This window comes from Thermobia domestica, chromosome 4 (assembly GCF_964235325.1).
Source record: "Thermobia domestica chromosome 4, izTheDome1.hap1.1, whole genome shotgun sequence".
Classification (NCBI taxonomy): domain Eukaryota; kingdom Metazoa; phylum Arthropoda; class Insecta; order Zygentoma; family Lepismatidae; genus Thermobia; species Thermobia domestica.
The window spans coordinates 312,141,865-312,155,635 of record NC_137457.1 but is presented as its reverse complement, the minus strand read 5'-3'; the positions used below and the strand labels follow the sequence as shown (position 1 = coordinate 312,155,635).

Genomic DNA, 13,771 nt, shown 5'->3' with positions numbered 1-13,771 from the left:
TGAACAATAAGTTTATCATGTCTGTTCTCCCATTCTGGTCGTGTTCTGGCCAGAGCTTGCTTCAAACGCATTAATTGTCGTCGATAACGTTCTCCATTCATAGTTTCACCCGGTTGCAGCAGCTCATAGTACACCACACCTTTCATATCCCACCATATGCACAGCATAACCTTTGCACAGTGAATATCTCGTTTTGGTTGTGATGGACCTGGTTCACCTGGTTTCACCCAGGCCTTTTTTCGTTTAGGGTTCTCGTAATGGATCCACTTCTCATCACCCGTAATAATTCGATGCAGAAAGCCCTTTCTGCTCTGTCGCTGAAGCAGCAATTCGCAAATGGTTTTTCGTCTTTCAACGTCTCTGTCTTTCAATTCATGTGGAACCCAATGTGACATCTTTTGAATCATTCCCACGGCTTTCAAGCGTTTGGAGACTGTTGTTTGATCAACGCCTAATGCTGCTGCAAGTTGTTCCTGCGTTTGACACGAATCCTGCTCGAGCAATGCTGTCAATTCTTCGTCTTGAAATTTTTTTGGCTGTCCAGCTCGCTCTTGGTCTGCCAAGCCGAAATCACCACTTCTAAACCGTGCAAACCACTTCTGACACGTTCGCTCAGCTAGAGCATGGTCACCATACACTTCCACCAAAATACGATGACTTTCAGTCGCACTTTTCTGCATGTTAAAGTAATGCAGCAGGACACCCCGCAAAAACACTTTATCAGGCACAAATTGCGCCATGTTCACTTAACTACAAACTGGTGTTGTTGACGCTTTAATCCACTGCCCTATACTACGAACGATACGCGATGACAGGGGTTTGCAACACATGTGTGGATACACGGAACTGTGGGACGCTCCGTTCGTTGCGCCATCTCTTGTCCACCCGCACGAATTAATTCCTAGACCAAATAGCTACAATGGAAGAAAGTAGGAATGCTTTCAAAATCTTAACTGGAAGTCCAATCGGAAAACGTCCATTAGGAAGACCTCGGCGCAGATGGGAGGACAATATTAAGAAGAATCTCGCAGAAATAGGAATACAAAGTAGAAACTGGATTCAGTTGCCTAAGGACAGAAGTCAATGAAGAGCTTTTGTGAATGTGGCTTGGAACCCACGACTTCCATAGGCCATAGAGTTAGTTAGTTATGCCTGAATAACCATGCTGTGACCACCGTGTTAGTGCCATAATATAAAGCTTGGTTAGGATATATTTTGGTATAAGTTTCATCCTAATAGGTTTCGTGATTGTGCAGCATTACTTTTTCAGGGTAGCTACTAGACCTGGAAACCGGGAAAAGTCAGGGAATTCGATTTACCTTGGAAAAGTCAGGGAATTCTATTCAGATTGTAAAAATTTTGTGAAGATCTAAATTAAATTTAAAAAATGCCTATTTCTAAAAATAAATAAATAAATAACAGAGGTTTGGTCTCTGAGGGGTCCGCCCCTTAGACCCCCTTTTAATACTGGTCTACCAAGAAATTCTAAACAGGGTGGGAATGGTGCCAAACAACTTTCTAAATTTTTCAGCTTTACTTTCGTTTCTGTTGATTATCAATTGTAGTATCTTGCTATGTTTGGCTTTTTTTTTTTTTTTTTTTTTTTAATGACAATTTGCAAGCAGTTCCCCTTGTCCGGAAGTTTAGTTCGAACACTGCTCCTTCGCTGCCACTATTAGATTCTCCCTTCAACGAAACTACTCAGAATACTGCAAAGTTAGTACGAGGACGTTGTTTCCCCTCAGCAGTGTTTATCCTATACGTCCGGGTCGTATAGGCTCATTACATAGTAGTGTATAAAGTCTCAGTATCGGTATGTTTTTTTTTTTTTTTTTTTTTTTTTTTTTTTTTTACAACTTTGCAAAATTTTATTGTGTAATGCTCGCAACCGATAAATTTTTAATATAATTTCATTAAAAGTTTGACTGGAAGTTTTACAATTTTGATGTGTAAAACCTGGAAAAGTCGGAATTTTGAAATTCCGAAAGAGTGGGCACCTTGTTTTTAATTTTTTTTCTTTAAAGTATTTTTCTCTCGAGTTTCTTGAGAACTACTCGTAAAGATTTACACTCACCCATATTATTATTATTATTATTTATTTTTCATCTTAATAAGGTCTGTGGATTGGTATGTGCCTCATCTTTTCGTTGACATTCTTATTTCTGTTGAGCGTTAATAATATTATAGAAGTTCTTAAACTAAATTTTTATTTAATATTTATTTACTGTTTAGGAATTAATTGTAATTTTTGTTTCATGTTACGCAATTTCTATTTCCAGATTATATTTATGAGGAAATTATTGGAGTTTGCTCAAGATGAGAGTGCTAGTCTTGAGGAAGGAATCACGTGGGCTGTGTGTTTAGCTGTCTCAGAGTTCTTTCGAGTCTTCTTATTTTCTTGTACATGGGCTCTTAATTTCAGGTATGTATCAGCGTTGTAGTAATATTCTCATTCCGAAAATAGTCATTTAGACTAATCTGTTGATTGTCAGTTGTTTTGTTCTCAAAAACGAGACTATTCTTTAAGCGCTAAAATACACTTCAGACGTCAGACTAATTAAGACATATATATGTCAACTTTTTCAAGTGAAGTGGTCCTGGGATCGAGTCCAGGTGGACCCTGCATTACAGTGTTTCGGATTCCATCCTTAGATTGTAGATCCACGTTTCATATAGCTTCGATACTAAAAAGGGACGGTAAACTTCATTAAACGACAAACAGATTTTTCAAGTGTATTTACTTAAGTATGCTATAGGATATGCTGGGTGTGTCAAAAGTCCGGAGCCAGAGGCCAACTCCATTATTAGTAGATATATCAGAAAATGAAAAAAGAAAAGAAAAGTTGTGGGAAAAATGTAATTTTCAATATACGAGGAATGATCAGAAAGTAAGGTTACAAAGCCTACAGTGAAACGTGTATGTATTAATTTCATACAACCTATACAGTCAGCAGATATTAACATACATTAGGTTATTTTTCGACATAGTCTCCATATCGGCTGAGGCACTTATGATATCGTGGGATGAACTTGAAGATTCCCTCCTGGTAAAAATGTTGTCCTTGCATATTGAACCACATTGTCACGAAATGTTTTTCACCTCCTCACCTGAGACGAAGAGACGACCTCCTAAGTGCTCCTTCAAGTGCGGGAGCAGGTGAAAGTCACTTGGAGCGAGGTACGGGCTGTAGAGAGGGTAATCGATGATGTTCCAGGAAAACTGCTTCAACAGCGTGCTGGTCTTCTGGGAACCCATCGGAAACAAACATTCCGGTACTGCAGAATATCGTGCACAATGTGCAGGAGCGAGGTCCGGAATCAGCTACTTCACGCAAGCTGTGTCCAAATCTGTTGATGTCGTGCTGGGTCGGCCATTGTGCTCCTCGTCGGTGACGTTTTTCTCTGCCAGTCGAAAATTTTCTACACTATTCTGCGACATGCTGACGAGATACTGCAGTCTCTGCGTAAACCTCTACCAGATGCCGGTGAATTTCAACCGAAGTTACATGATCCGCCCACAGAAATCGAATAACTGAGCGGAATTCTTCACGAGACCAGTTATCAAAACGAGTCGCCATTTTTATTTACATACAACTAGCGCCTTACGTGGCTTGTAGATAAAACTGCATAGTTGCTAACTCCATGTATTAAAATTATCGCACACTCCTCATTCCTCTATAACAGACGAAACTCTAGAAATATCGGCCTTGTAATCTTAGTTTCCGATCTTCCCTCCATAAAAAGGTGAAATTTTTCCAATCACAACAGCCGTTTGGGTTTTATACTGGTAAGGCGCCCTATGATACACGAAAAAGTAATGTATTTAGTTCAGTAGGCTGTTCGAATGGAACATAAGAGCACGCAATAATAATACGGTGAACATGCACATTGTTGTGTGATGAAACCTTGACCACCTCATACCCGTTTCCCAACAATGGTGAGGAAACAAGGAAATAGGCTGCTGAATTGGCAACGTTACTTTTTCATTTAACATACAGTATCTTATCAGTGTAGAACCCAAGTGGCTGGTGCGATTGAAAATATTCCACAATTTTAGATTGGAAACTACATATCTCCAATAACTTTCCTGTTTTTCTATTTTTTTCGTATCTGTACTCATAATGGAGTTGGTCTATGGCCCCGGACTTTTGATGGATCTGGTATATTTAACAATGAAAAGAAGATCTTATCTTTGTATCCACTAAAATTTCTTCTTCTTCTTCTTCTTCTTCTTCTTATTATTATTATTATTATTATTATTATTAATAATAATAATAATAATAATAATAATAATAATAAAAATAATAATAATAATTTCAACACTCACTGGTGTTTTGTTTAGTAATGCGTACATCGTTACATAACAAAGAGTGGAGGAGGTATCAGTGAGTGTTCAAATGATATAATAATAAGTCTCAGTGGTAGAGCGTTCACCTCTGGTGCTTGGGGTCCCTGGTTCGATCCCAGATCGCGCCGTGTGGACTTTGTGGTGGACAAACACCGTGCTCGTGGGTTTTCTCGGGGTTCTCCCGTTTCCTCCCACTTTCTTCATTCCACCATTTCACTCATCTCTCATCATCACCGTTTCCTTTAGCCTAACCGGCATAACCGTCGGACGTAAAACTTAAAGATTTCATTTCATTTCAAAGGTAAGAGAGCACGATGGAGTGATGACATGAAATGCTAGTTGTCATGTACACAAAAGGGTTCTGTGCAAATCAGTAAAGTGTATGACCACCTCGGACACTAATGTATGCTGCGTATCTGTTAACCATACTGTTCACGTACGTTCTTGAGTTCCAGGATATGTTGTCCCATTCCGCCCTGAGGGCAATTTTAAGGTCCTGACGGGTCAGTTGCGGCGGATTCCGTTCTACAACCCGTTATCGAAGAGTATCTCAGGCATGTTCTGTGGAATTCAGATCGGGGAAACATAGTGGCCGGTACATGTGGTAGATATTCTCATGCTCCAGGGTTTCTTGAACAAAAAAGTATAGCTGAAAATACGTTCATTCCCTAGCAATTGTCAACCAATGTAGTTTCTGCATTAGAAATGCGTATATTGAAATCTCTGATAGTTTTCACTTCAAAAATATATTTGCATTTTGTAAGTTAACTAAGTTTCATCCAACGATGGCTAACTACTTTAAGATAGGTTTTACTACTATCCAACGGTCTTAAGTAGATAGGCTTTACTACTTACAAAACCGAGAATTCTTTCTTATGTTGTGTTAAAAAATCTTTCTACTAGTAGTGTTACGTTTTATTTATATTTACAGGACTGCAGTAAGACTACGATCAGCATGTTTAGCAGTTTTGTATAGAAAAATTGTTCGACTCAGCAGTTTGGGAGATAAATCCGTTGGAGAGGTACGCATTTCGTTAATATATTAGTAATTATTGTAAGTGGAAAGTTCATAATTTATATATTAATGATAAAGGTGTTAATATTTATAAACACGAACAAAAGTCGTATGCAGAAAAATTCTTTCAGTTTACTTCTTTCGTGAAAAAAGAATATTATTATATTTATGAAATGGTTCCCTTTTTGGGGGGACAATTTTGGTCAAGGAATCGAAATAAAAATATAAACAAGCTTACAGTTTGTATTATAGGTTTTAATCCTGTCTATTAAGGATGTTGGTGAACTCTATGTCCTAAATTTCGGAGGTGATTCTTCACATCAAAATCAGGAAAAAAATATTCACATAAACATATGGGTCAATCCATACGAAGTGGTCCAGAGCAGGTTGCTCGACCGTCTCCGAAAATTATAAAAATTTGAGCATGGTGAACCTTTTGCATGAGAAAGTCAATAACACTATTCACGTTGTCGTATGTACAAATGTTCCTGAATGGCGACCGTCTTTGTTGTCGGTGGAGTGCTAATTTTTGCATTTGCAAGCGTGTACGAGAACTACAGTTGCTCAGGACATACGAATCAGAGGAACACCAAATAAAAACGAGTGTTAGAGGAGAGAGACTAAGGTGCATGGAGAATATATACTCTTGCTTGTAAATAAATAAACTAATATATGAAATCACCAGAAAAAGTACAGAAAATTACACTTTTAAAAGGGCTGTATGTTGAAATGGCATAAAGTGGGGAAGGGGGGGTAATAAGTTTTGTGCTGAATACTATTGCATATAAAGAGTCTGCAGAAATATTCACAGCTATGATACTACTGGCACCGTAGATTTATGGGGTTCGAATGTTGAAGTTTATGATTTTGATGCCATTTTTGGGGCGTAACATCACAGGAGGACGAAGTGCTAAAATATTGCTGCTTATGCCATGAAGTACTTCCGTATGTGAATAAATTATTGCAAAAAATCAGGACTGATATTACATGGAAGAAAGTTTTGCACATGGTAAAAATGCGAAGAAATCACGTCCGTGATGGTGGTTGTAGCCTGGAAAAATTTACATATTTGGATTTTTTTCATGCTAGATCTCAAAAACTACGCATGGTGCAGCAATCAGACCCGCTTTTGTTTGCATTTAGTTGTGCAGAAGCTTACGAGTGGCGCTTGTTCCGTCTTTCTAGCTCCATAGTCATTGCCACGTCTATATGGGAGAGGGGATTAGCTCCATCTTGCACCCACGACACCATCGGTCCACGGTACTGAAGCACTCAATGTATCAGCAAAGTGTCATTGAAATCCAATCCCAGTTACGGAAGTTAATGTGTTCACACAAATTGCTTTACATCTATCTATCCTATTACGCAACCTTGTGTATTTCCCAACAAGGTAATTAACGTATAAACGTATACAGATCCATTTTATCATTCAGATATCATTGAGAGAGGTAAGGACGATATAGGTAGACAGTAGTTAATGATAGCTTATATATGATATTCTACTGTGCTTTCAGTTGTACTGATGCAAACTTATTTCTTTTCCAGTTGATAAATCTTTTTGCTAATGACGGTCAGCGAATTTTTGATGTTGTAACCCTGGGTCCTCTTATTATTGGTGGTCCAATAGTTACTGTGTTTGGAATATTATACGTAATCTGGATACTTAGTCCCTGGGCGTTATTCGGCATGGCTGCTTTCTTAGTTTTCTATCCAATTCAGGTATGGTCTGCTTATCTAATACTTCAGATATAAATATTAAATGTCAGTGTAATTCATTTAAGTTTTTCTTCAAGATAATTGTAATTTTATTTTACCAAGTCATATTATAACTTATTAGCATGATCATTAACGCTAGTATGAATCTGCCTTTCTGTCTTTTTATTGCGCCTATAAGAGTTTACCTGAACGATTTCAGTCACTTATACTGTGACTTTTCTTAATAGGGAAATCATTCAGATGAAGATCGAAATCATTTTATGAAAAATCTGCTTTTTAGGAGCAAAGGTTCTTAAATTTAAAAATTAAACAACTCACCTCTTGTCCAATTTGTTTTTCGAGAAAAAATGTAGGGCTTCTAAACATCAGTACTGGAAATTTTATTAATATATATATATATATACACTACTGCTAAGAAGTTACTGAACACTATGATTTCAAAGATATAGGAGGAAAATAGGGTTACAAACTTAAGATTGATATACACAAAAATGTACTGAATCACAACGAAACAATACATACTAGATTTTGCTTTCTTCAAAGTAACCACCTCGTGCTTTGATCACTGCTTGGCACACCCGGAACATTCTTACTATCAAGTTTGTAGCGCCTACGTTTCTTCGGAAATCGCCTGCCGTTCGTGCTGCAAATGGCAAAGAATTTACATTCGTCAAGGGGTTTGGTTAATCATTCTATCTAGCTGATCTCACAGCAGTTCTAGTGGATAGCAGTCTTGCCAATTAAACGTATACCATGTGGTTTTGCCTGACATTGGAGAATAGCATGATACCGTTCCTTCGTCAGAATCCCCTCTATTTTTTTTTTTTTTATAAGGTCACCTGTACGATTGCTTCCACACACACCATCACTGAACCCTCCCCTCCCTGTTTATCAGTCGCGGTAACGCACTGGGCTGTCATGTGTTAGTCTTTTACATGACGCACAAACTTGCGGCGTTTTGTTCCAAATACCTCAACCTTCGACTCATCCGTAAGTAAGACATTTTTTCACTTATTTACAGTCCAATGTATGGTATTTAGCCCACTGTAGTAGTTTCTTCTTATTGCCAACCCACAGTAGAAGATTTCTTTGTCCTTTAAACTTTGCATCCTGAAGTTCTCTTTACTATTGACACACTTACAGGTTCATCCCTACACACATTCAGTTCCACTGTCAGCATGGGAGCTGTTTTAAAGCGATCACATTTACTGGTTACTACTAAATACTTATCGTCCTTTTTCAACGTAACCTTAGGTCTTCCCGTACGATACCGATCCTTATTACTCTTGAGTAGATACATACCGCATCAGAGTGTAATGTACAGTTCCCAAGAAAACATGCATGCTCCGTATAAGCTAACTATTGCAGCTAGCATTTCTGTTGAAAGTTCTTTTCCTTTGCCCATTTCAACGTCCGCATAACTGCTTCCACCATTCAACACACTGTCTGCCGTGTACTTGTTTCTATAGTATTCACTTGCCTTCCATTACGCAAACATTTGCTCCTATGTGTGTGTACGTCATTACTGTAAACGCTGTCTAGTGTTATACAGACACAACACCCGTTCCACAGCAACTTACAGGGAAGTGTTCATACCAGAGCCTCAATCCTTCAGCTGTCACCTGTCTATTTTGATTAACACTAACACACCATAGTGAATTGTCATTGCGTTTCTGCGGATTTTTACGGTTTTCTACGCATTTCTGCACTTATTAGGTTTCAGCCGTACATACTGCGGTTATGCTATGAGTTATCTATGATCTACATAGAACGGGACTATGCAAGAGGTGTCATAGCAATAACCAAAACTTTCTTAATAATCAAGACATCGATAAGTTGTACACCAATAAATTCGTCATTAATCATTTCGGTTGAAATAAAAGAATAGGATCTGTGGGGAATGTTTTTAATGTGTGTAATTTTGATCAGTAGTGTCTATTTGAAACTTCTCAAGCACTGACTCATGACTAGGCATTGACAAATATGAAACAGGTACATACCTTTCCTTATTGATGTCGTCTAGATGAACAATATGATCCATACTAGTAACAAGGTGTTCCTTCTGATAGGTCTTCGAAGCTAGCAGTGCCTGACTTTGGAAAAGCCCAGTAGTTCTGTTACTCGACTCGAGACGACGTTATGGAACTTCCTGTACTCGTGGTGGAATACGTGAAGACGTGAACCTGTGAAATTCACTTCTGTCATCATATTTGTCAATGCATGGATCTTACATGTTGAATTGCGAAAGCTAGCTGACTTCAGTGCTTGGCAACGATTTCAAAGACGGAATTACATAGCAGTTTTACAGATAAAGAATTCATTAATTAATCACAATTTAGTTTTGAAATATCCATTATTTCCTTTCGCTGTTCGTTGAATGTCCTTTGAAGAATATTGAACTAAAAGTACAATCACGGACAAAGTTTAACGATGATATCGATGAGCGTCCGTGACAATACTACCTGTTCTCCCCATTAGTCAAGTGAGTTCGAAAACATTTGAGTGGTACTGTATATTTTAAAAATGAAATCGACATTGTATGTCCTATCATCACTGGAAAACTGCTGAACTGTTTGAGATGAACTTTTTGACACAGTTAGTACCTACTGGAATTTTATTATGTAACTTTGATTTAAATGCTTATCCTAAGGGGAGGGGCTTAAAATTTATGCCGAATGTAGGTATCTGAGAAACCTCTGAAGTTATGGAGGTGAAATTCGGTATGTTAACTCATTAAAAATAAAAGCACACATGTTCCTCCGTTTTTGAACATTTCCTTACGTTATCTGTTGTTTGTAATAGCATGGCGAGAAAACGGCTAAATAGTTTAAAGTGAATTTTGGAATATAGTTAACACTACGTCAAGCTACGTTTCTGTCATGTCACTTTGATTAATTGGTTGATTTGGACGTTTAGCATCCCGTGCAGCACCGAAGTGTGGGAGACGTTTACCGAAACCTTAACTTGGGATCAGGGCCGTGCCATGAGGAAGGGGGGAAGCGGGGCGACGGCCCCGGGCACCGAAGTAAGAGGGGCGCAAAATTCAGGAGAAAAAGGAAAAAAGATACGAAAAATTGTTTGGAATATATGTATGGGGGCGCCGTCGTATACTCTCGCCCCGAGCGCTGATTTTCCACGGCACGGCCCTGCTTGGGATCCGAACTACATAACCTTTCACTGGCAATTAAACACGAGTATCCCACACCAAAGGCGCGTATGTTAACCATATACCCGCAGGGTAGTTCTCATATCACTTTAATTAAAGGGCATATCTTAAAGGGGTTTAAAATTTGTCAAATATAGAGTATTTTATTGGCTTTTTATCATTATACTTTCTTTGAAATGCGTATCCTAAGGCGAAGAAAGGGAGTTCAAATATTTTCCATAAATGTATACCCCCTGTGCGATGAACGGGCATTTTAGCTAGCCTTTCATAAACATCAACTCTGTGTAAGCCTCACGTGGGCACTATCTTCTTCATTTCTTGGAGATAATTTTACACAAGACCTTCCTTGTAGCTATATGCTTAAGCGTACGCACCTTTGACCTGGGAGACTCGGGTTCGATTCCTGGTAGGAACTCATGTATTTCGGATCTTAACGTTAAGCTGTAGGAACGTTTCTTATATATTCAAACATAGCCGAAATTGTGATTCTGTATTCTATTTATTCAACTAAGTGTATCCTAAGTCTGCAACTTTTTAATATTCCCGATGAGACCGAACTTTTGGAATATCCTTCACATTAACTTTTAACTTTATATTATTCAATATTTGTACATAAAATTGTACTATGATAATAAATTTAAGTTTTAATGGTTTTCTAATTTCAGTATGTGATATCCAGGGTAACAGGCTATTTACGCGCGAGGACTTTAACGTTTTCTGACAAGCGGATTCGTTTGATGACTGAAATTCTGAATTGTGTTAAATTAATCAAAATGTATGCTTGGGAGAAGAGTTTCTCCAAGGAGTTATTTGGTAAGTTGTCACAATTAACAAGGTGCAGAAATGTGGGACTTTTGTCTTTAGTTTTACGTAAATATATTTACGAAGAGCATGTATGTCACTGTTAAAAGATAAGTAGCTAATGATTGATGAAATCTGCTACTTAATATTATTTATATATATATATATATATATATATATATATATATATATATATATATATATACATATCCTAAATATCAAACTGCATGAACTCACTCACTGGCATTAAATACGGATACGGGTACTTCCGGTTGACGTGGAAAGTTGAAATCTGTCTTTTCGGGACTAACTCACATAAAATTTGCTAAAAGTGAGTTTTTTTAAAAGGGGATCTAATGGAAGGGGGAATGAAGAAATTCCGCATATTATTTAAATGGGCTTTTTTTTATTTTTTTAATTTATTTATTTATTTTTATTTTTTATTATTTTTTTTACCTATTATACTGTATCATGTTTTAGGTACTTGGAATTGGAATACAAACTTGAAATTCGGTATGCTTGTATATTTTCGTTAGCGTTACTTAAGTATATCACCAAAAATAAAAATTTCCAACTTTAAAGTGGTTGTATGGGGAAGTGAAAAATCTTTTCCGTTATTTATGTGGGACGTCTGCTACACCCCAAAATGTTTAGGCACTTCCGGCAGGGTTGGAATAATTAAATTTAGCATGATTTTGTACCCTTTCGGGATTAATCCACGGGAAAATTTCCAAAAGTGAATATTTTTAATTTTTAAGGGGTCTAAAAGGAGATGAAGAAATTTTCATGTTATTTAAATGTGCGTTTTCTTGGAGTACAAAATCTTATGTTTTAAATAGTTAAAGTAGGGAAAGAAACTTGAAATTCGGTAGAATTGTGAATTTAAGAAGTGTGAGGAAATAGGTAGATCAAACGCGGGGTCTGGGGGCGAGGCCCCAGCTAGTCGAAGGCTATATATATATATATATATATATATATATATATATATATATATATATATATATATATATATATATGTATAGAGAGAGAGAGAGAGTAACTAAATAAATAGTAAATAAATAAATAAATAAATAAATAAAGAGGTAACTCCAACAGTGAAAACTAATAATTACTATTGACAACGAATGGCATACTTTCTAGCACCATAGAAATATTTTTCTCTCAAAAATTACGCATAAAAATATATTCCGAAGCATGAAATTCTATTCAGTTCCATTTGACCTATTGATTGATAGTTAAACAACCATTTATCTTTAAAGAGTTAAAGTAATTTTGTGATAGTAATTGTGTAATAGTTATGTAGATTTTTTAAGGTTTTTTACACGTGGAAATATTATTATCACCTATTATCTCTAAAGAGCGGAAGTTATGGCAAAATGCCATAGTTTGCCATTTTTAAGAAAAATCTTTGATAAATGCCATTTCTTAAATAAATTGCTGTATTTGCCATATCCTGACTGCTTCTTATTTGTCATTTTTCCTTGCATCGGGAAGTGCATGTCTTGTTGCTAACTGATAGAACGAAATGCATTGTCACTCAAAGGAATTTAAGGTTTCTAGCTGGTTCGCCCCAGGGGCTGAATCACCGTATTATTGACCAACTAAGTCCCAGAAATTCCTGGAAAGAATAAAAGGTAGCAGATGCTGCGATGACAAATGATCTCTTCAGTTAAAGGAATTCAATCTTGATTATTTCTTGGTGCCATTCTGTGAGTTATCGTTCCTCTCTCATTATGCCAAAGTTTTGGATGGTGACAGTACAGTTGATGTGGGTTTGGATACCATTGTTGTCACGTGTTTTAAGTATGCTTCTCTCACATCGGTAATGTTAAAAGATCGTTTTCGCGTCTAAATAAATCTTAACAGACAGGCGACATAATCTTACGGTGATTTTGTTTTTTAGAAAAAAAAAAAATCTTGTTATTCCATGCAACAAAAAACTTTGTTATTCCATGCAACAAAAAACTATGTTCTGTGTAACAGGGCTGCTTTTCCAAGAGCCAAGGTAGGCTTATCTCTGCTTATTTTTTAGAGTTTCTTTTTCATAGACACACTCACATAAGCTTATTTCTGTTAAGTTTTTCTTGTGCTACAAAAACTGCTAATATTTATCTACTATGTACTTTTTTATTTAAAATTTGATGTGTCCTGTTTTCTCATAATTCCAAGATCATGAATGAAATTAGTGATACTTGCAATGATTTTTTTATTACTTATTTTGTTATTTACAATAATCTGTGTAGTTATTAGAGATCAATTGATTTTTCTTTATATACAGAGTTTTCATAAAGTCTGGACGGATTTAATTCGCTTATAATGTACATAAAAAGGCTCATATTGAAATCAAATAAAGTGCAAACGGTAGCGGAAGGATTAAATTTTTACCTGTAATCTGCACCAGCTCAGTTCATTCACCGCCACACCTCCAACTGGGCGCCATTTACGTCCACACATTCGCGTAGGCGGCGCTGGAATCCACTCACAGCGTTCCGCCGTGTTTGATCCGAAATGCCAGCCACAGACGTCCAGGACGCTTCCTGTCTCCAAGAACTTAGCATGCCACTTTCGGATTGCACTCTCAGTCGGTGCCGGCTTTTTGAACTCTTTGGTGAACTTTCGACACACCAGAATTGGTGATTTTAGCTCTGCGTACCACAGAACACATTGCGCTTTCTCTTTCACCGACGCCATCTTTGATACAGTAAAAAAAAATAGTCTTCTCAGA

At 37.1% G+C, this 13,771-nt stretch overlaps 1 protein-coding gene across 1 annotated transcript in view; it reads left to right on the top strand.

Moving 5' to 3' along the window:
• The window catches only part of LOC145684319 (ATP-binding cassette sub-family C member 5-like), a 181,973-nt gene that overhangs the window by 28,828 nt on the left and 139,374 nt on the right, over positions 1-13,771 (top strand). Inside the window, exons 6-9 of the mRNA XM_081756510.1 lie at positions 2,280-2,422; positions 5,280-5,370; positions 6,909-7,082; positions 10,911-11,058. Of these exons, the coding sequence (XP_081612636.1) occupies positions 2,280-2,422; positions 5,280-5,370; positions 6,909-7,082; positions 10,911-11,058 (556 nt within the window). The remainder of the gene's footprint in view (positions 1-2,279; positions 2,423-5,279; positions 5,371-6,908; positions 7,083-10,910; positions 11,059-13,771) is intronic.